The sequence below is a fragment of the Anguilla anguilla genome, chromosome 13, assembly GCF_013347855.1.
Source record: "Anguilla anguilla isolate fAngAng1 chromosome 13, fAngAng1.pri, whole genome shotgun sequence".
Classification (NCBI taxonomy): Eukaryota; Metazoa; Chordata; class Actinopteri; order Anguilliformes; family Anguillidae; genus Anguilla; species Anguilla anguilla.
The window spans coordinates 41,679,178-41,703,726 of record NC_049213.1 but is presented as its reverse complement, the minus strand read 5'-3'; the positions used below and the strand labels follow the sequence as shown (position 1 = coordinate 41,703,726).

The window sequence follows — 24,549 nt, the reverse complement described above, 5'->3', positions numbered from 1 at the left end:
TTATTAATCCACAGGTGGGGAAATTTGGGTGTTACAGCAGCAGATAAAAACAACATATCACACATATAGACATAAAAGGCAGTAATGAAGTCAACTTTCGGGACAGCTGACTGACAGTTCCATAGTCCACCCACAACAGTGAGTTCCTGAGATGTGGACGGGTGGGTAAACCAGGTTAGATATGTTGCGCTTGCGGTAGATGGCCTGTCTGGAGCGAGGCAATGCACACAAGGGAATCAGGGTTAAACACATGACAAACTGACGACCAGACTGCCTACGCCTCTGGCAGCCCCAGTTGGAGTTTAAAAATAGGGGGTGGCAATTACGTAATTGCAATGAGATCGTTAGGGCAGAATAGCACCAGGTGAAGCTACTCGAAATGAGCAAGACGATACAGGGCTATTTAACAGTATCACGTGGCTGCATACACTGTTCAACTGAAGCACAATTATGTTCTCTAACAACTAAAATAAATTAAAGAGCGATTATCTGAACTAATGCACAACGATGTTCTCTAACTAGCAACAGCTGAGACAAATTAAAGGGTGATTATCTGAACTAACGCACAACTATGTTCTCTAACAACAGCAGGAACAAATTAAGTAAAGACACGTTTACCTGAAACGCGGAGTAGTAGCGACGACACAATCAGATGCACGGTTCAGGAGAAGTTAGGAGAAGCGAAGTTTAGAATCTGCAGCATCCATTGTTGAATATTAGAAATATTGCTCTTCTCGGTGAAGTATTGCACAGCGTCAGTCAGAGACCCGTGTGCGTGCATCCATATGTGAGTTTCCTTCTATTCTAGAATAATGATTCGAATATAAGTTCTCGTTAGTACGTTGTTACGTTTATTCATTGTTGTCAGTTACCCTGATTATTATCTTAAACTGACAGTGTTACTTGTTGATAATTGTGATCCACTGTACTGGTTAGTTTCAGAGCTTCATATTGCTTGTGTGTAATATTGGAGTTCATTGTGAATTAAATATGTGAATGACATAATATTCCCTTTATGTATGTTAATAATTCTGTTAATGGAGCATTATTATTATAGTACATTTGTGATTGATGTTATGCCATTGTTTTGTATGTTTATAGAACCACACACACATACCATCTCTGCAGATGAAGGAAGGAGGAGAATAATTTCCACATCTTGTCCACCTCCACAATCATCATGTGCAGTGAAAAAAAGACATGTTGGGAAGTAATATGCTCTGGCCCGCTTCCAGCTAGCAGAAGCGACGAGGTCCTGTCAATCAGCTGTGACCCCACTTTACACGGGCTGGCTCTTGATAGGCGGGTATTGTTGTCCCCCCCCCCTCATGGGCTCTCGATCCCTGTCCTAGTAGCTATGCAGCCATGGACTATTACTGGCAGGGCCCCGATTGTAATTGTAATTCCCCAATTCATACCGTTGTCACTTTACCCACTGTTTGTTTTAATTCCCTAATCGCCCCCATGTCTAGGTTAACCCAGACTGGTACGTATCGCTCGTATCTGATCTGGGGGAGACTGGAGCAGGCCCCAAGATGTAGACCCTTCTCAGGCTTGACTCGGGTGGTTGGGCTACCTAGCGGTGTTAACAAAAACCACTTGGGTCTAGCAAGGTAAGTATCCAGTCCCCCTGGGTCCACTTGGACAGCACGCAGGGTGTGGTGGTCTGGGGCCACAGACCTTAAATGGTGCCCAATTTTCTATCGGTGACTATCACCACCCACACACCAGACCATCTTGCACTACACGCGTGAATCTGACTAACCAAAACCAATTTGGGCTCTTTCAAATTTCTTCACCCCCCTAAATTGTCGAGCTTTGGGAAAAGACCAGCAGGGCATTTAGAAGAAAGATGGACCTAAACAATAGTTTAAAAAGAATTATACTTACCTTAAGTATTTCGATGAGAACTCAAAAAATCCTTCAGGAGATACCGAAATCTGAAAAATCTATTATAAAATATTATTTATAATAATATAACACATCAATCTTATTTGCCATGCCCATCTTTCTAATTGCTTGTCAGTCAAAACATCATTCATCACATACTGTCAGTGTTGACGTGGTAACGGTCTGCACCTGCTACGAAGCTGCTCTGCTCCTGAAATTCAGCTAGCGAGCTCGCTTGCCAGCATCTAGCCAGCTAGTGCTAACTCACAAAAATGGACAAGTTTTGAAAAGGAAAAGACCTGACAAGCGGACGAACAATGCTTATAATGGAGTTTAATTGAATGATTAAAGATTTGAAATACAAATGTAATTATTATTGCATTAAAAAAAGTAAGGACACATATTCAGAAGTTGTTTATTTCCTATTTTTTCATTTGCCATAGTATTGTCAATGGGTTTTTAAAGACATCTTGCAAAAGGGGGGCCCTGGCCAGAAGCTAATGCTATTTGGGGGGCCTTGGCATGGAAATGTTTGGGAACCCCTGCCTTAGATGCTTTCTAATTTTCTGCTCCTGAACTTGGATAAGACCGAAATGTTGGTTTTAGGTCCCAAAATATTAAGGGAGAAAATGTCTACTCTTACCCAAAACTGTGACTTGTTTGGCTGAACCAAATATGTTTCTTAAAGACCTTGGTGTTACCATTGATCTGATTTAACCTTTGACATGCATATAAAAAGCATATCCAGACTTGCTTTCTTTCAGTTAACAGAGCTAAAATCAGGCATTTCCTGTCAGTGGGGGACGCAGAGAAATTGATCCATGCTTTTGTTACGTCTAGGCTAGATTACTGTAATGCCCTGTTATCTGGCTGTCCTAATAACTTGTTAAAGAGTCTCCAGCTTGTGCAGAATGCAGCTGCTCGTATCTTGACCAGAGCTAAGAAGTGTGAGCACATTACTCCAGTGCTAGCATCGCTTCACTGGCTACCCATTAAGCATAGGATAGATTTCAAGGTTTGGCTCCTGACCTTTAAAGCTCTGCATGGACGTGCACCAGTGTACATAACTGACCTGCTCCTACTTTATTAGCCCACAAGGTCACTCTGTTCTCAAGACGCAGGTTACTTGGTAGTCCCAAGAATTTCTAAAAACCAAAAAGCTGCTAGAGCTTTCTCCTACAGACCTTTACTCTTCTAGAACACGCTTCCAAAATTTGAGTCAGACACAGTCCCAATATTTAAATTAAGATTAAAGTGCACCTTTATGCTCATGGTTATAATCAGTTATAGTCTGGAGACAGGGTGGGAGAAGCCTGTAGTCATAGAGCATTGTGGGGTGGCATCCTTTCCTTACTGTCACCTGTCAATCAGCTGTACATGGGCTGGCTCTTGATAGGTGGGTATTGTTTCCCCCCCCCCCCATGACTCCATGGGCTCTCGATCCCTGTCCTAGTAGCTATGCAGCCACAGACTATTCCTGGCTGGCCCCCAATTGTAATTCCCCAATTCATACCACTGTCACTTTACCCACTGTCTGTTATATTGCAAATTCCCTAATCGGCATTTCTACTTTCTTCCCCACGCTGCCGGTGGGGCTCTTGCCCCAAATTTCGAGTGCTGTTGTTGCGTCTCCCCCACCATTGCGGTCCAGCCCCTCTTTCGTCGTTGCCTCTATCTGCCCACATCCGTCATGGTATTACAGCATGTACAGCAGTAAAAATAGCTGGGTTAATGCTGCTACTATCAATCATTAAATGGAATTACACGGTGCTGTCAGAATGTACAGAAATACGTGTGAGAAAACATGCTTATCAGGAAAGTACTGAAACTGTGGAAAAATAGCATTTAAAAAAGAACACCTAATCTTAGAATGCATAACTTTTATTGAAATGTAAACTTAAAATCTGACCTTCGAAATGTTTCAGTATAGGATATGTTTATGATCAATAGTCAAACCATGACACAGACTTTTCACCTTCTTTTTGGCTGTTTCATGTCGTATACTGTTTAGAGAACTGAGATTATAACCCAAAGGTTGCAGGTTTGATTCTCAGGTAGGTCACTACCATTGTACCCTTGGGCAATGTACTTAACCTGAATTGCTTTAGGAAGTATCTAAATTGCTTCCTTAGTAACCATTTATATAACTGGATATTATGTAATTCGTTGTAAGTTGTTCTGTATAAGAGCGCCTGCTAAATGCCTGTAATGTAATAATATATTTCAGCCACAATAGAGCTGCATTGTGGTTAAGGGTATACATATGCATTCTGAGAGTGTCTTACACTTCCACTTAATCTGTAGTGACCAAAAACCTGTAAACCTGTAGAGGATCCCATTTCACAAGCTCCTCTTACTTTATCTGAAAGCACTGAAATGTCCCACTGGTGCCTTCCACCTCCTAGTTGTTAATAGGTAACTTAGTAAACTGTCTGCAGGCACTTTATATTTGGCGCGTGAAGAAGGAATGTTCTGCACTCCAACACAGCAGGACGAGCCGTGATCTGTGTGAGATGAGAGAGGCAGTGGTTCTGATACTTCTGGCTTTCTGCTTCCTTCAGGAATCGCAGGGCGTGTGGGTGATGGTGAGTGGCTGTTCTCTAAAATATGCCTGCATCTTGCCCATAACTTGCTCTTTTTTTCCATAAACAATTCAACTGACTGGAACATACAGTAAAGATGAAGATGCCTTTTGTAGGACTGCGAAAAATCGGATGATTGAAGATGTATATGATATACATCATGTGTCAATGCCTGTCATATGATTTAGATTCTAGGGCGGCTGGATTTGTGTAGATCAGAGACTTGTAGTTTTCAGGCAGTACAGTTATGTGCCTCAGAAAGTCATCACCCATTAAGTGATACTAACAGAGATAAAGAAATACCCTTGACACATAAACAAAACCTACCTTAGCAATAAAGGCATTGTGCAATGTGACCTTCATAAATTAGATTAGTACTATTACATTTTATGAACCCATTGTTGCAGATTTTACCTGGTTCCAGGGTGTGAGAGATGACTGTTTTGTGATCAATGTGAATATCTCCATATATGTAAAAATCATTCAGTTGTTAATTAGCCCTACTCAACTGTCAATGTATGTAGAAAACAATAGTGTGGAATGTCTTAGACTGCACCCACAATTAAAGAATATTTGGGCAACAGAAAATATTTTGAGCAAACAACCATTGTTGTTGGGTCAATTGGGCACAGCTGTTAACATACTTTAGAAATGAGCTAGACCCTGAAGCTCTTTTTCCTTTGAACCTCTCAAAATGAGTATCTGCATGCAAAGTACCTCTATGGCCCCTAACTGTAATTATGGAGCATTTAAGTCTTATCTGTTGGTTAATCCAGTCTAAAATGAAAACTCTTCATATTAGGGATCAGAAAAGAATGAGATGAAAAAGTTGTCTTGAGAAGCATTTTTATATATGCACTTTCCTTCCTTTCCAAGGATGGAGACCTTAGCTTCCCCCTGGAGGCCGTGAAAGTCCTGAAGCACCTTCTGGGGGCCAACACTATGTCCACCCCCCACCCTCCAAACCTTGGCTCACATGCCGTTTGTTCCAACCCCCACCTTCCAGCTGAATTCTTACCTGTATGTGAGAGAGAGGGGGCCAGTGCACTGTTCAACAGGCTGGGTGAGTATGTGCATGCACGTGTGTGTGGTATCTGTATTATATGTGGCTTAGCAGCAGGAAAATGCAATAATCAATAAACCAAGTGCTGCATAATCTATGAAGTAACAAAACTTCGGAATGTGCCATTAAACTGAAACGCATGTTTAATCCATTGTGGTCACCTAAGATACCACAATGATTAATATTGTGGACATCAGCTTAGCCACATAATCATTCTTCAGTTTACTTGCCACAATACTTTAGTAAGAAAGCATAAATACTAAGTTGATAACACAACAAAAAACACAATTTTTTCCAGAAGAATTTTCATCCTGGTTATGTCAATGAAAAATGTACCACATGCCTCCAGGGAAGGAAATGAAAAGATTTCTACCAATGTGAAACCCAGTACATGTTACCTGCCTCGCTGGCACCCAGGTGACACATCAGAGAGAAACAGACAAGATAGGTGCTGCTTTGTATACATGGTAATATATAAGACGTGCTGCTATGTATACATGGTATTGTATATGAGGTGCTGCTATGTATACATGGTCTACTCATTGAGAAAGCTATAAAGTCCATTAAGAAATGTCAGGTCAAGAGTGTCATTTTCATTCATTAGATAAGCAAAAGAATACACAGAGTAAACAAAAGAAAAGCAAAAGAATGAATATATATATATATATATATATATATATAAAATTTTGCTTTTCTTTTGTTTATTCTTTGTATACACTGTGTGTATATACACACACACCTATAGTTGCACCTATCTAATACCCCCTTTTGCCTCCAGAACAGCCTAAATCCTTTACCGTAAGGATTCACCAAGGTGAAAACATTCCTTTGTGATTTGGGCCCATGCTCAATGACATCATGTGGATCCTGTATATTTTCCAAGCACATATTCATGCTGTGAACCTCCTGTTTTACTTCATCCAAAATGTGCTGTATTGGATTGACTGTGCAGGCCATTGGAGTAAACTGAACTCACTGTCATGTTAACAGAACAGCTTGAGAGAATGCATAAATAATGACACTGCGCATTATTCTGTTGGAAGTATCCACTGGGAAAAAAAAAAATAGACTGTGGCCATATAGGGAGGCACGTGGTCAGTAACATTGTTTAAGTATGATGTGGCATTAAAATGTTGCTCAGTTGCTATTAAGGGGCCTAATGTGTGCCAAGAGAAGTCCCCACACCATTACACCACTGCCAGCAACCTGTACTGTTGACACAAGGATAGATCCATGTGTTCATACTGTTAGACCCTACTGTCTTCATTTTGCAGAAGAAATGAGGTTTATCAGACCAGGAAATGTTTTCCCATCTTCAATTGTCCAGTTTTTGACCAGTTTTTGATCTAATACCCACTGTAGCATCATCTTTCTGTTTTTGACAGGAGTAAACCCGGCATAGTCTTCTGCTTCTGTGCCCCATTAGCTGCAAGCATCCATGTGTTGTGCATGCTCTTCTGTACTGCACAACAATGTGGCAAACAGGCACATTGAGCGTTATTTAAGCATTTGTGCCCTTTCTATTGGCTTGAAGGTCTCTGCCCATTCCCCTCATCTGTCATTAACAAGGTGTTTTCACCCACAGAACTGCCTCGCTGGATGTTTATTGCATCATTCTCTGTAAGCTCCAGGGACTGTAGCATGTGAAAATCCCTGGAGGGCCACTGTTTGAGAACTTCCATGCCTGGCACCAACAAACATGCCATGGTCAAAATCACTTAGATCACACAACTTGTCCATTCTATTGTTTGGATGAACAACAACTAACTGTCCTCACTGTCTGCATGCTTTATATATTGAATTACAGCCAAATGATTCTGTGTTTTCTCCAGTGGACATAATCACTCCACCAGATCCATGTGAAATCTGCGCTAATGCTGCCTGCACTGGATGCCTGTAGATACTCGATCAAGAAGCTTGACTGAGGGATTAGAACATCTTCAGCTGCATTCTTCAGACTGCAAAGGACAAAGCTAAACAAGAAGCATTCAGTTATTCAGAGAGGTCTGGTTTATCTGTGATGAGCTCCAGGCCTGAACACACTGAGCATGTGGGTAGACATGATGTACAATCTGGAAAAAGGACCTCTGGAGGAAGACAAATTACTGAAAATATGCTGTAAAAGCTGTAAAACACTTCTTGTTAGTTTTAAAACTTTTCAATATATATTTTAAATGGTTTAAATGTTAACAATAGCTTACAACAGTAGGTTCCATGACTGCATTTGTAGAAAGACAATGTCCTCTAGTGAAGTACATCAGGGAAAGTTGGGTCCATATACAGTACATTCATTTTACATTGGTAAATGCAATTGGACATAGATATACAGTTTCTTAAACCACAATGTATCTTTCAATTGCCAATATTTTAGAAAGCACTGCAGTTGCATGTATAAGCTCTGTACTAAAAATTTTGAATGTAGGTTTGAAGCTCAAGACAGATGAGTTTTCCTCTGAAATGCCATTCTGTATTTGTGTTAATGTTTCATGTGTCCATACCACACATTGTATTTTTCCACATAAGACATCAGTCATCAAAACCTGGCCAAAAATGACACATTTCTATTATAATCATAGTTATAAAATGAATCCTTTCCTTCAGAAGAAATATTTGACCCTATTGAGAATCCATATTAAAATAGCATGCATAGGGTTTTCTAATTGGCAGTACTAACCCTTAACCTTTAGCCTTTGCTCAATCACACACAAAACATTTAGCAGCTGTTTTTCTTTCCCATGAGTGGTGAGGAGAAGCCTGCGCCATGTCAATCATTGACCCAACAGGCCATGTGTTATGAAACACAGTGATGTCATGGAAGGGACCAACAGAACTATAGACACTTCATAGCGGAACAGGACCAGTCTTATATAGATTGCCAATGCACACAAGCAGGGGGGCACCTGGAATTAACATTCATGTACTTTTCAATTATCAGCACATGGATTACTGGATCTAGTTTGATTTAGCTTAAGCAGTATAGTAGACCCATGCAAAATGCCCAGAGTCTAGCATTAGTTGAGGCTAGTTGCAGTTTTAATAGGTGTTTTCGGTCTCCAGGGAAATGCGGGCAGTGTCTCTGCTCTGACTGTAGTAGGGAGCTCATTCCACCACTAGGGGGCCACATACTGTTTGTACTGTATGTACGGTGTAATTACATAAGTATTAAGGCCAGATATATCATCACAATATGCTAGACAGAAAATAATTTTAAAATAATCACTGTATGAACTGCTCTTTCAAAGACCCTTTATTTAACTAATATATGTGGTTTAATAGAATCTTGAAATTAGCCATTCTAGATTCCAATATGTTTAATGAAACATGGCTGGCTACAGTTCATTGGATCTCTTCTGCGATTTGCTATTTGAAGACTTTTGAGTAAATTGCCATGTAATAGACACTACATTCTTGTTTGTGCTCAGAGTTTGGTCTTTTCAATGTACTGCACTATGTATAGTTTAACGCATGCTGGCTGGGTAGAATTCCTTGGACTTCTGCTGCAATTAGATTTGACTGTCAATTGTATTCGAAGACGTCTCACCAGCCCACCAGAGTCCTGTTGATTAGATTTTCTGCAAATGACACGGCATGGCATGGATCCTTCAAAATGTGCATTTAGATTCATATTAGATTTAATCCATCTATAGTAGAGCAGTTAATAATGCAACACATCGTAGGGAATTTTTTTTAAAATTTAAAAAATAAGGCCTTATTTTGTAATTTATTTTCTAATTGTATTTTGCAATGCAAATGCACAATAAGTTAATTACAGCTACGGGGCGTAGTCAGCACTCATGTTGACCAATGGAATCAGGACATAGTTAGCACTCATCGTGTTGACCAATGGAATCAGGACATGGTTAGCACTCATCGTGTTGACCAATGGAATCAGGACATGGTTAGCACTCTCATCGTGTTGACCAATGGAATCGATTCTGAACGTTCGTTGTAACTACGGGGCATGGTTACAACAGAAGCCAATACTGTAACTGGAAAGCTGTGTTAGGAGCATAAATTTCATACACACAGGCCCTGGCCAGGACTCAAAGCTAGGCTACAGTTCTCCCCACCATACCACTGTGCTGCCCTTATACTGAATATTATGTAATTATATTCAGTAAAAAGTCATATTAATAGTCATATTATTAACTATAGCAATTAATGTATGGATAGAGGTAATTTGACCATATATGATTTCCTAATTATCAGTTTCATATGCTATTCAAAATAATTTAGGTAATCACAACGTTTACATTAGTTATTGAGTTAGAACTCAAATCATGAAGTTATGAAAATATTTAGGACATAAGACCAGGAAACATTTATTTTTTATTTTGGTTTATTTATAAGAATGTTTAGCAAGCATATTTATCTTTTTAAAGTTGTTTTAAAGTAGTGTATTGTTTATAATGGGCTCAGCATTGTAATACTCACAATCATAGTTGCTTCACAATTTTAAATTTGCCCCATGTGAAATATTAAAACTTTTATATTCTCCGCTTTTGCTGTGTCTACCACAGAACAGGTGCCTCAGTCTTTAAATCTCTGAATTCCACTCAGGAGGGGAAAACACTGAACACTGAATTTTGGGTTAGGGTTAGGGACTTGCAGGAGTCTTGCTAGGGATCAACTAGAGAAAAAAAACTGTCGTGCACAACAGACATTCTTCATAACATAATGATGGGCCATTCAGCCCAACAATGCTCACCATTTTGCTGACTAAATGAGTGCTCTGATACAGTACTCCAATTTGCACGCTGTAATCCACAACTTCATACGCAGCAGATCCCTTGCTAGTATGGTGCTTTGGAAAATTATGTTAATACACAGCTGTGGATTAAAAACCGAGGGAACCCACTGAGATTTGCCTCCTCAATAACTCAATATTTTTAAAAAATATTTAAAATGACATTTTTCACCATAATAATCATAGAGCTTTTCCTTTGGATTTCATTGATTCTGTAAAAATTATTTGTTTTTCCTGTTTAGACTATTACATTACAGGCATTTGGCAGACGCTCTTATCCAGAGTGACGTACAACAAAGTGTATAACCGTATCCAGGGACAAGTGTGTTGAAAACCCTAGAGGGAAGTACAGATCCAAGCGCAGGGAGCGACCGCGTAGTATAACTCCCTGTTGGTTAATCTGAACACAAACAAAAGCAGCAGCAAAAACAGTCTATGCAAATAATCCAGGCAATTATTAAACAAGTAGGCACAAGTGCAATAACTAAAATAAAATAAACAGCTTACCTAGCTATATACCTAAGCTTACATAACCAATTAGAGACTACAGGGAGGTCGGGAGGGGTGGGGAGAGGTGCAACCTCTATGGCCTCACTTCCCTTTAGAAAGGCTTTTTATAGAATTTGACATCTCGATCACCTGAATTTGGAATGTCCAATTCGTGGACTATGTGCAAGTGTGCTCATATACAGGCCCTGCTGCTGGCTTGGCAGCGTGAAGGCAAACCCTAGTTCTCCTCCAAAACACACGTCTGCCAGCTGCCAGCCATGCTCATGTAGAGCAGTGGTGGAGGAGACCCATTCATACACGTGTACAGAATGCCAACCACAGGTGCCGAGACAGCCAGCTGGAGTCACTGGAGCAATGAGCAATGCTATATATCCCTACCTACTGTATCCCTCCCACATCCCTGAACACTGCTATATCCCTACTGACTGTATCCCTCCCACATCCCTGAACACTGTTATATCCCTATTGACTGTATCCCTCCCATATCCCTGAACATTGCTGCCTCCCTACTGACTGCATCCCTCCCACATCCCTGAACACTGCTATATCCCTACTGACTGCATCCCTTCCATATCCCTGAACACTGCTATATCCCTATTGACTATCCCTGAACACTGCTATATCCCTACTGACTGTATCCCTGAACACTGCTATATCCCTACTGACTGTATCCCTGAACACTGCTGTATCCCTACTGCCTGCATCCCTCCCACATCCCTGAACACTGCTATAGCCCTATTGACTGACCCCTCCCATATCCCTGAACACTGCTATATCCCTACTGACTGTATCCCTGAGCACTGCTGTATCCCTATTGACTATACCCCTCCCATATCCCTGAACACTGCTATATCCCTACTGACTGTACCCCTCCCACATCCCTGAACACTGCTGTATCCCTACTGATTGTATCTCTGAACACTGCTGTATCCTTACTGACTGTACCCCTGAACACTGCTATATCCCTACTGACTGTACCCCTCCCACATCCCTGAACACTGTTATATCCCTATTGACTGTATCCCTCCCATATCCCTGAACATTGCTGCCTCCCTACTGACTGCATCCCTCCCACATCCCTGAACACTGCTATATCCCTACTGACTGTACCCCTCCCACATCCCTGAACACTGCTGTATCCCTACTGACTGTATCCCTGAACACTGCTGTATCCCTACTGCCTGTATCCCTGAACACTGCTCTATCCCTACTGACTATATCCCTGAGTGATGCAATGCACTGGCTCAGGTCAGATTTGATCAAGAACCTTGGCGCTCACTTGAAAAAGGTCTACTTGCAGCACACAATTGAGTGACCCAGCAGCCCCCCAACAAGTTACTTTTTTTGTTAAATCCATTTTGTTCACAAGAGCCACATGCCAACATTTTTGAGAATTAAATTTCTGGTCACACTGAATCACCATATTTCTGTGTAATGTTTATCCTTTCCCCATTAAAACACTACAGGATATAAACATAATGTATATAATATAAACACTAAAGTGTATTTCTCATTTGTGCTATACTAAATGAGAAATCTCATGCTTATCAATTCATAATGATGATTTCATACATTGTATATGAACAGAATTTTGTTATTATCAATATTATATTTAGTGTAGCAAAAATCTGAAGTATGAAAGTACAATGGATGTGTGCATACAGACAGGTGGGTCTGGAAGAGGAGATGGGTCAGCAGGGGGGGGGGTGAGTTGTGGGAGGAGGGGCACATTGAAGGTGGAATTAGCAGAATTGTGGGGTGGAGTTGTCATGGTCCTGTTGGGGGTGGGGTGAGCACAGATGGCTGGCAGAGCTGGATGGGGCCAGGGTCAGCAAAGGAGGCCAATTTGGATGAGGAAGGCCAGGAGGAGGGGCAGGGCCGGGGCAGGTGCCTGGCTGAGGGCAGCTGGGCAGTGGTTTCAGTTCTGCCCAATGCAGGCTGCGTAGGCCATGACGTGGGGAATGTAGTTCTGCTCCTGCACTCCATGCAGCAGTTAGGCCATGGGGCCCCTAGCGAACACCGCCACGTCCTCCCCGCCGTGCGTCTCATAACGCAGGGGCACTGCTGCCTGGGCCTGGTAGTTATTTTGGTCTGTAAGAATGAGAAGAGTGAGACAAGGAAACAGGAAAACAGGATAATGTCTTCTGATTTCCTGTCATTTCCTCATTCTGGTTTCATTAGCTCAGATCCGTCCATGAGAGGTTAAACTGGGACTTAGATAAACGATAAACAGACCGGTTCTTATTCTAGTTATTCTAATTCCTTAACTGATGCTATGCAGCTCTGCAAGTATTACATATTACATTTTAAATAAACAGGATGAAGGAGGCTGTGGGAAACAGAATGGGCACGTACAGTAGTCCACAGTGGAGATGTTCTCGCGCACGCCATTGATCAGTTTGTAGCCTGGTCCATTGCCATACAGAATAGAGGTGAAGCTAAGCAAGTCATACCTACTGTTGCACACTGCTAAGATCATCATATCCAGTACATTGCAACCTGTGAGGACCGCTTACTCTTACTCGCTTAAATTTTCATTATACTGTGTACAAGCCACACTGGTTCTCACATCATAAAAGTATCCACCAAGTCACTGGCTTAATTACAGCTACACTATGCACAAGCATACAGTGGCAGGCTTCACCATGTCACTGTGAGCACACTGCATTTTCATTTTTCACTCACCAAATATGGAGTTTCCACATGGTGTGTATCCTCCAAAGCTGAAGACATGTGAATGATCTGCAGTCACCACAGTCAGGGTGTCATGCAAGCTGGTCATCAGTCCTCCCTGCTGGATGGCTCTGTCCATCTCCACCACCTCATACAGGGCCTGCTTAGCCTTGCCCTCATGGTGACCATGGTCAATGCGCCCACCTGTCAAAGAGTGGTCAAAGAGCTGGCCAGCCCCCTCATGATCTTCTCAATACCCATGCAACACAAATCAGAATAAATTCTCATAACTGCTATATGGTTTAGTGAACCATATTATGATTGCAGCTGCCAATAATGCAGTGTCAACCACTCATTGGACAATGACTCCAAATAAAATGACATAGCTATTCTTATTGAATTAACTACCTATTGCTTCAGGTTTTACGAATTGATGAAAAAAAATGTGTTGCAATCAGTCAAAACTCAGTACTGAGCTGTACTGCAGGTGCATAAAAATGCATTTGTTTGACACAATGGCTCAGACTTTAACCGCACCCACCAGAAAGACCCATCCAAGAATGACTCGGTTTTTAGTCTTACTGGTTGTGATCTTGATGCTGATACAATATGTTTAAAGTCAAAAAAGGACTATCTTGTGTTCCTCTATCTAGAGCAAAGCCATTCTCAATTAAAATTGAAATGTTTACATTTTTAGTGCCAACTGTGGCTGGTTCCATAGGGCAACACGCAATTGCTAATTGTATCGCCCAAGGTACGGGAGGGTGCAGTCAGGTAGGGGTCCATGTTTCATTGCTCTCTAGTGACCCTTACTAGTCCATCGGGCACCTGTGGACTGCATATCATAGCCACATACGAAAGGTCTTCCTCCGACTCCTGTGTGAGTGTGCTGTGGGATGCAGTATGAGACTAAGCAAGCTAGCGACGCTGTGTCTTGGAGAACTACGGATGTCTACACTCTCCCAAATCAGCAGCGGGGATTGCGCATGAACCTGGCTGCAAATATCAAACAGCTAATTAGACTTTCCAAACTAGGTTGGGAATTGGACAGGCTCAGCCACACACTTGGCCATTGCATTCCCAACATTGTGGAAACCTAACATGTTGGGAATGCTTGCATGGGAATATTACGGGAGAGAAACTGCAGATGATATTCAGTGGTGTAGCAGTTGGGACAGGAGGTACAGACAGTGGCAGTTGGAAACTCCTACCTGCATCTTTTGCCCATTTGAGGATGGAGGTCACCTCATAACACAGACCCCTGCTCATAGGGTGGTCATAACACAGATCCCTTCTCATAGAGTGGTCATAACACAGACGCCTCCTGATAGGGAATCTGAAGATTAAGACATTGCCACATTGCCTGTATGCGAAGGTCACTTTAATGGGATTGAACACCGTGTAGCAGAGCGGATTACAGCTGAATGACTAACCAAACACCTCCTACAGGACTCTCTTTCCCCTGACAGCATGCGGCTTATTCACACCAACAATTCAGCTCTGAAGACAACCTTTGTCAGTGTAACACAAAATCAACCTGAAACACCCATTCATCACCTACAGACTGGAGAACTCTTGAACTTTAATTGCAATTCCTGAAGTATAAATAGCTGGGAATTGTTTTAATTAGACCTTGTCCGTTGAGCTGCAGTTCACTCTCAAAACACATTATGTCAGAAACAGATATAGAATTAATATTCTATGATAACTTTTTACTTTAAAAATTAACTTTGATACAGCTGGATAGTTATTGACTCGATTCAGATTAAGCAGGGAATCAAATTTATAACCTTGGACTGGTAAGACCTGTTCCCTAACCATCACGCTACACTAATGCATTCCCAAGAGCTGCCACTGTACCCAACCTGTGTTTCTACAGCTCTCAGCCACAGAGCTAAGCACTGGCGGGCACGCTATATATACCACAGTGCACAGTTGGGCTATCACCACAGCCAGATAGTACAGAGCTGTGTTGCCAATAGGTATAGCTGGTCAATACCACGCTATCTCTGTTGTTAGCCAGTGCAATGCCACTGTACAAGGGATATGATTTGATTAGGAGCTCTTGCCACTGTGGCATGAATACAGCAAGCCGAAGCACACCGTGTGTTCAGGCTGCCCAGCTAGTCTCCTGGGAATCAGAGAGAAGACAGTACCGGTGTCAGAGGAAGCAGGTGGGGTTGCAGCATGCTCAGAAGTGCATGGGCGTGCCCAGTGGCTTGACTTTCGACGCCAGTCGGCAGGTAAAGAAGCAGAGCAACGCCAAAATGATGAGGAAGAGGAGGGTGGAGAAGACCGAGGTGAGCACAATCCAGACATGCGCTGAGTTCATGGTGTCACGCCATTGGGGGGGAGAGAGTAAGGGAAGGCAGGTCAGCAGTTCCACAGCAGTCCTCTATGAGGGGACAAGCAGCTGTGCCCAGTGCCAGCAGCCTGCAGCGAGTGGCCGTCTCCTTCTCAGTAATGCAATACAGGATTAGACGTATTACTGCAGCTCAGGCCTTATTATGACACAGTGAGCAGAGTTTATCCAATCAGAGCAGCTCCTTCGGTTCATACCCCCTCCCCCCCAAAGGAAATGGCAGATAGCGTCCTGGAGGACTGCCAGCTGCTCTCACCCCATGGCAGAAGTATGCTCGCGCTCTGACCCAGCGGGTAGGAGTGTGTTATGGATGTGGACAGGGCTGTTATTAGTGTGGCCAGTGGCAGTCCCAGGGCAAGGCCAGGGCACTCTTTTCCCATGATTGGATACGCTTCACTCCCACATTGGGGAGTGGGGGGGGGATCCTGAAACATCATACAGGACTTTATTGTTCTTGGTCAAACATCAAGAAACATTTCCTAAAAGGGGTAAGCAGTGTTTACATGATATCCAGTTAGGAGCACCTTTTAAAGTTAGTTTCTGAACCAATTCTTATGCTTCTTATTTTTTCTCATGGCCAAACATACAGACGTCTGTGGTAGCCTCAGTTAGTTCAGCAAAACACAGACTATCCAGCGTGTCTTGCAAAGCATATGCTGCCATCCACCAGATTCATTCATTCATTCATTTCCCGATCCATTCATTACTCCAGCAAATGAGCAGCACAGTCACTGAATCACAGGAGTACAGATTTAATTTAATGCACAGGCTAGAAGATTGCAGACTCAGACTCTTTGTTACCCAGAGGAGTCACTCTTGTATGATGGAACAAAGGAAACCTAGTCTAGTGCTTCAACTGCTTCAACTGTAATCATTGAGGGAAGTGAATATACACTACACGCCCCAAAGTATGTGAACACTTGAACAATCACACCTGTTAGCAATGGATGCGGCTGAAGCAGCCAAACCCCCTAATAAGAAGGGGTGTCCACATACTTTTGGCCATGCAGTGTATTTCTGTGTATGTCTGTGATTCCCCTGATAATTCTCAAGTTGGCTATGTAAATCACATGCAATCGGTTCGTTTTCTGAGAAATATTTTGAATACCAGTCTTATTTAATGTTCTGTTAGCAGATGTTGAGGATATCCAGGGTGACTTACAGTTTCCAAAGCTTGGGCATTTTCTCATTGATTTAAGCTTGTGAGGTCAACAGTGATCATGGGCTGCTCTCATCCTTCACTAGCCTTCGGTTTTACAAGTTCACACTTGACTAATGTATTTGGGTAGTTACACTTTTTACAAATGCATAATGCACACGTGTCTTAAAATGGAACTTTATAAAATCTGAATTTATTTCTTCAAGCTCCAACATCCTCACATTCCCTCTTACTCCCACTTGCATCAAATAGGATGAGCCTCTTCTTTTGGATACAGAATTTCTCCCATCCCTTCAGATGTTAGACATACAAGTCTTAAGGAATTCCCTCTCTAGGTCTCCAACAAGATGTCTTATTAAGCATAAGTATTGCACACAGGCACCTTCTAAAACATCACTTCAGCATTTTCCCTCTCTCCCCTTATGAAAAAATCACATGTGCAAATTACATGTGAACACTCAACAGGGGAAGAGTACATATTCAATTCAATTCAATTTTAGTGTCATTATCACAATGTGCAGGCACATATGTAAACGAAACGAGGGCTGCGGCTTCACCAAACAGTGCGGGGAGGGGGGGGGGGGGGGGGCACATGGGGTCATACATAGCATAAAATAAGTACAGATAAAAACACAATAATATCAGCATATTTACAAACTTGCATTGAATGAGGTAGTATATGTGAACCATAAAAACAATCCCACTTATAAGATGACAGTGGGAAAGGGTAACTTGCTATGCTATTTATTTCAAGTTACGTTTATTTTGTACGTTTAGTTATGTTTTCTTTTCACACGTGAAAAATGTAATATATACGTTAAAAAGTCAATCACAAGTGATCATATGTAAAACACGAAGATTCAAATTTCACATGACTTCAAAATAATAATAATAATAATAATAATAATAATATGTGGAGGGGTGGCTTGTAACCACAGCTGTAGGCAATTACCTGACACCTTATCTAAGGAACACTAATCCTTATCTGTTCTGCCTGCAGTGAGACAGTGAAACTGGGCTCTGTAGCCTGTAATCTGATGTACCAGTGTTAGCTCTAATATGCACATTTGCATGTGAAGTCAACAGGGAGATTATACAGAAATATCACAGAAACAGGAACACTGGACTGCAAAGAATAAATCAGTTTGTATGAGTGGAAGTGTTATTTCATTACCATAAATGGTCACAAAATGTTGGGTTGTCAAACATAATAATGTATCATTCAGTAAAACTTTGAACTGAGCAACAAACAAAAAGGATGACACAAAGTCTCATAAATTCAATGTCTACTTAAGTGTCTGATGTCTGGTAGACTGTCCCATAAACCTTAAGTTTAACTAAAATATTATTAATAATTATTTAGCCAAATAATCGTCTTTGTCGTCATCATCATCATATACAGCTCATCTGAATATTTTAACATAGTCACTATTTCTCACGCTGCTACTCCATTGCCATACTTAGCTACGTCCAAATAAAATATTAAAACAGAACTTCACTTTAGGATAAATAGACCATATAAAAGCTTACCGTTAGTTACAATAAATAAATAAATAAATAAATACCGAAATTAATAGTGCAGGCTGATTCTCAGCAACTCAACATCGTTGCAGCGGTAAGACTTATTAATGTGGTCCTTGTTTATAAAAGTACCGCAAAAATAAAAATGAAAACAAAATAGATGTAAGAACACCTGCAAAAAGTAAAAGAAGACATACTCACTGAAAGGCTATGCTTATACTTCTGCGATGAGAAAGCGATCGAATAACTAACTTCACGAATAAATTTCAGTAGCTCTTGCCATTCTCTCGCAAACGCGTTTAAAAGGCTTTCTTGCACTGGAGAAAGAGACCAAAATCGCACAATGGCGCTGAAGCGCACCACGGTATAGCCGCTATCTGAACCGCGAGCTCCTCCTGGCGAGGCGAAGTGTCCCGAGCCAAAGTGTTCAGATTGAAGAGTTCAGGCTAAAAACTAATCATTTGTGCCGTTCAACAACTCCTTTGGAAATAGCACCAACGAGCTGTTATTGCGCCTTTGAATCGGAGTGGGTTTGGAAATGAACGCATATATCTAATGTAACACATCTGAATTTCGTACACCTAGTGTGATTTCGTTCAAAAGTTCAATTTAATTCACTTCACTCGATATTTTCAATTCGATTTTATTTGCACAGTGCTTTTTTACACTGCCATGAAGGCGCATTACAGCAGGTTATTCTAACCCGATCACATTTCCAGATGTAAATAATAGGCAATAAAACGTGAAAGCAAACGCAAGGACGTAGTTAGCACATTACTGTACGAAACGCCTTGAACCAAATTACGCGAGCGCAGGTTGGTCACCCAGTCGCAGTTCGGCGGGGGCTGCCATTCTGTTTATTATTTGTATCTTCTCAAACAGTTGGACACACAATCTTAATCGGACGAATGCAATTGGGACTAAAGAAAAATTCTCTGAAATCTGAAAGGTTCATCCAGGTAAGTTATGATTTACTGTTCAAAGATTGCTCGTAATTCAACGTAAAAACACAAGATGTCGCCAGAGACATAGAAATCAAAACTTTGTACCGTAAATGGCGTTTCTGTATTATAATACTAATAGCAATAGGCTGGGTTTACGTGTCAGTGTGTTATAGCAGTTGCTAACTTGAACCTTTAAAGATATATCATAATCTATTGTTGGGGTGATGTTACCTTACAAGAATATAGGTTATTTACAATATTATCTTTGTCATATTTGGATTTTGAGTAACAAAACACAGTCCTTGACTATATGTTTTAAATATGTATTCCAGAAATGTTTGCCTGGAATTGAGCTTTTTCGTTAGTTCTGAAAAATGGTGATGAAGATGTCCTTCAATTATATTATGTTCTCATGATAACTATTACAACCAGAAAAATACAAGCAATGTGACAGAATATTGGAAAAATGCCATGAACCCACTAAGACCACTTAAGACCACACCTTAATTTTCTAAGGAGCTGCAAACAACTATAAAGGACTCAAAGCCAAATCCTTATAATCCTATTAGCTCTGAAATCAAAATGCACTTTCACTCTGCAGAGTTATATTGCAAAGCCTGTCTGTAATGTATTCGCTTTGATATTGAGTATCAACAGTACATGAACTTACACATTAAATATATAAATAAATACATTTAAATCCTATAAGTCAAGTGTTTTTATTGTTGTTTTATTACTCAGTTCAGCTTAGTTCCAGCTGAATGCTGTTTGTTGGGGGCCGCCAGATGCAGTAGATTCTAAGTGCACTGCATGTTCTGGAGCTGAACACCATCCGTGCATGGGACCAGCATGGCAGAACCAAACTGCTCTCTGACTGAAAGACTCCTTATATTAAAAATACTTTTAAAGCAAAGTCTCTTTCTTTCATATGTGCTTTAATTATCTGTGCACCTGGATTTTTAAAGTCCTGTTGGATGTTAGAAACTCCTTATTGACTTCTGCTCTTTGAGCATATGAGGATTTTTTGGTCACTTCTCCAAAACTCAGCAAATCTTAGTATCTTTAGAACTTTATACCAGTCTGCCAGTTGTGAACATATACACGTTGTCTTCCAAATGATTCACAGCTTTGACAAAGATGAACAAAGATGGGGATGTAAATTATAGGCCTACAATACAGGTAATGAGCTATATTGCTCCAAAATGGGCAAATAATATTCTTTTACGTTAGTACAATTGCACAAAAAAATAGATTTTGAGCAATGGTATTGGTTTCCAAAAATGTAGGTGTCACAATAGTTCACACCACTGTTTTCAGTGCTTTGTGTACCTTCTATTCACAAGGGTAGCACTGCTGAGTCATCCTCTGTACTGTTTTATGAGAATGGTGAATATTTTGGGGGAGATCTTTGATCAGCCCGTCATAGAGAATTTTTCACATTGCTTAAGATCCTTCAGTCTGTAGTTGTGGACTCTGCCCTTTTCATTTAAACCACAGGTAATCAGGTTCAGGTCTCGAGACTGAGGTGGCCATTGCAATCTTTGATTAATCTTTGGCCAAGCTGGAGCTTTCTAGCAGGGATATTATATTTTTGGCCAAAAGGTTTTGGTTGAATCAGAATTCAGGATTCCATTGACCTTAACAAGTTCCCTAAGACCTGTACATGCAACACATCCCAAAAGATCCACCACCATATTTTACCACAGGAATGGCATCTTTTCTAGAGGTGTCCTTTGAATGCTAAACTGCCACTAGTATGTATGGATAAATAGCTCATTTCTGATTCCATATAAGACAAGTTTCAAATAATTCATTTCAAGAGAATTACATGGCAGATTGGTGTTTAATAAACAACCAGGCACTTATCCAAAATTACTCTGGAAAACAGTGAAAATATTTGTAAGAGCTTAGTTTATATACAACTGCTAAGAGAAAATAAATGGAAGGAATAAATAAACTGAAATACCAAATAAAAAACACAAAAAGGTCATGCGAAATGTATAGACTCTTCTAAGTTGAACATGTTTTTAAAGATACATTTTAGAATTAGCTTTTACTTGATTTATTTCCCTTTAATCTTATTTTTCTACCAATCTTTTTTCTTTTTATAAGTTGTCTCTTTTTAGCATTTTTATTTTACATACTTTAACTGTTACTTATTTAAACTTTTACTTCATGTCTTCATTATGGAAAACTCTAGAGCAAATAATGTATAATTATTTAATAATAAATAAACTTTAATAACACTTGCAATACATGACTAATATAATTTTAACTGATTATAAAATTCTAAGCTGAATTTTAGTCCAGGCTAAACTGAGAACAGGATTTCATGAAACACATGTGAACCCCAGTCAGGCAAAGTGAGAGGATCAGATGATCTGTTCCTGACACATCAAGATCACATCAAGGTCACATCAGGAGTGCAAAAACGCCATAGCACCAAGAAGGCACAGAAGCCCATTTATAATCATTAAGTGTCATTTTAACCTACCAAACAACAATTCCTATTGTAAAACAATGAAAGTACCACTAGTGAGATAGACTATCATTCCACAGTTAGCACTGCAACATGATCCGAAAGGAAATCCAAAAGAAGAAAGAAAAAACAAAGGATATCCAAAGGGGGTCAGGGGAGCTACATGAGTCGGATGGGTCTTCAGTTTGTGTTGCTGTGGAAGATGGGCAGGGCTTCCTCTGTTCTGACTGCAGGGGGGGGTTAAATGGTTATTGGAAGAAAAACACGTTTTCAATGCAAAAAAAGCCAGGTTACATACAAAGCACTGTCTGTAACTTGTTCATTAAAACTTGTCAAATCTAACTGCCATTAAAAGTATTTATATTGTACTTAGCCAATGTTGTTTCTTGTAACATGGATTATCTTAGCTCACACAAAAATAAAAATACAATGGAATGCTACCCAATGTTTCCTAATTTATTTCAAGTATCTTGGCCCTGTGTTTTTTAATCTTGTTATCCAAAGTGAATTTGGTCATTTAAAGTTTATGTGTCACATGAAAGTATCAAATAGCAACCATTTATAGTGGAAATAATCCATTCAGATGCATTGCACCTAAAATTATTTTTGTAATGACAACACTATGTTTGAATAATTGTCTGAATAAAATTCATTATTATTATTATTATTATTATTATTATTATTATTATTATTATTATTATTATTATTATAAGTTAATGTTGTGAAAGGATGGGAGTCTGTGGTCATTGTTGTTATTTCTGTAGGGAACCCTGAAAAGTGCCATACTCTCGTTTCTGTATAGGTATGGTGCAGGCGTGATTTGGTGGCATCTCAATTCACCTGGAGTTGTCCCAACCTTTAGACATACTCTGAAGGTATTTTATTTCATATATCAAAAGTATTGTATGTTAGCATCCCTTTTAATGTTTACATAGTAATATTTCTCAGAAGTTAACTTTAGTAAAACACTGTGCATATTTCATTTAGCATCTCTGCTTAAAATATAAGTTATACTTCTGCTCAATAGACATGATTCAATGTTCTTGTAAATACTAAGGAGCTTCATTTTTAAATTCATGGCAAAACTTGGTGATTGAAAATGTTTTTTCTTGAAATATTTCCCACCCGAATATATGGGTGAGCGCATAATAAAAATGTAATTGAAGTCATAACTAGGTATATAATTTCAATGGTTTGGAAAATAAAGGGCATTATTCCTTAAATGTGTAATAATATAGGCACATTTACCCATGCTTTATTATTACCAATGATGTATAACCATTTCTGTTTTTATGTATTTTATCAATATTTTGAACAATGAACTGTAAAATGGCAACAACTCTGTTTTCTTTCTCTGAACATTTAAATTTCAATGTTTTGTATGAACGTGAAAAAGTCATTTAGAAAAGTAGGTTTTCAAAATTCGGTGCCTCAGCGAATAACTATATTGGGCGAGAGGCAGGAATACACCCTGGACAGACCGGTAATCAATCGCAGGGCACGCACACCATTCACTCGCACACCATTCACTCACCAGTCACTCACACCTATGGGCAATGAGTCTCCACTTATCCAACCTGCATGTCTTTGGACTGTGGGAGGAAACCCACGTGGACAAGGGGAGAACATGCGAACTCTACACAGAAAGGCCGGGTCGGATTCGAACTGAAGATCTTCTATCACATAATTATGCTAAAGAAAATTTTGGAAAAATTACGTGCCGCCCACTTCTAGTAGTTCATTGGTCGTAGTCATTCAATGACTGTCCATCGTTTTCCTGGCTATTGGTGCAACTCTGTTACTATAATAATCCACACGACAATCCAATTGGTAGAACTCTGTAGCAATGTTTTCCGCAGTAAGTACGCTCGACAGGAGCCTGTCCCTTTAAAAATAGTGTATTTGTGAGTTCCGCGCGAGGCTGAAGTAGGCTGGGGTGAAAAGGTGCCTTAAGAGAAGTAGCCTACAAGTCGTGAACAATGGTGAGACATTTTATTGCTCTTGTTTTGACTTGCATTGTATAATGATCAGTGTCGTGAGTGTATTACTAGCTTATCGAACATCCACTGTTATCTGGACGCCAGTGTGCTGTTTGTCGGAGTATTCATTTTGCTGTAAACATGGGTAACATCAAGGTCTCGTATCACGTTGCTACAACTCAATGGGAGAAAGCGGCGTGCAAGCTGACACTCTACGATCCGATGCTCGCCAGCAGATCCCTGTAAAATGAATAAGACATAAAATAGATTATACATGATACATTCGATTTTTTTCCGTTTCCATAAACAAATATAATTAGTTGTATCTGTAACATGTGTATATGCCGAAATTGCTGGACAGCTGTCTTGCGGGGCTGTAAACAATGCTGTTTGGTCGGTTTTTAGTATAGTACATATGAGTTCGTTACGAACACGAAGAGCTTCGCCGCGTTTTCTTGTCTAAACTGTTTATTTTAACTTCAAGCTTCCGATGTAGTTGTGTCAAGAAAACCTGCCTTTAATACTATATGTATCATTGAAGGATGTTCTACTTCCTCTGTAGGTTTTATCACTTGGCACTATGGGTGAGATTTCGCAGTAGTGTCGAGTAGCCTACGGATGAAAGTAGCCTGTCTCTTTT

The 24,549-nt window shown here is 40.3% G+C and overlaps 1 protein-coding gene and 1 long non-coding RNA gene across 3 annotated transcripts in view; one reads left to right on the top strand and one right to left on the bottom strand.

Annotated features, from left to right (window-relative positions):
* Positions 1-9,856: 9,856 nt before the first annotated feature.
* Positions 9,857-18,839, bottom strand: LOC118211613. Its single transcript, XR_004762038.1, has 3 exons — positions 18,709-18,839; positions 13,478-13,669; positions 9,857-12,883 (listed from the first exon to the last, which is right to left on the bottom strand). It is a non-coding gene; the product is annotated as an uncharacterized LOC118211613 (long non-coding RNA).
* Positions 18,840-23,759: 4,920 nt separating this feature from the next.
* The window catches only part of ece1 (endothelin converting enzyme 1), a 28,920-nt gene continuing 28,130 nt past the window's right edge, over positions 23,760-24,549 (top strand). The window contains exon 1 of one of the 2 annotated variants that reach the window (XM_035387949.1): positions 23,760-23,912. In XM_035387949.1, coding sequence (XP_035243840.1) covers positions 23,910-23,912 — 3 coding nt within the window. In that variant the 5' untranslated portion in view covers positions 23,760-23,909. The remainder of the gene's footprint in view (positions 23,913-24,549) is intronic. The other variant, XM_035387948.1, reaches the window with a different exon arrangement.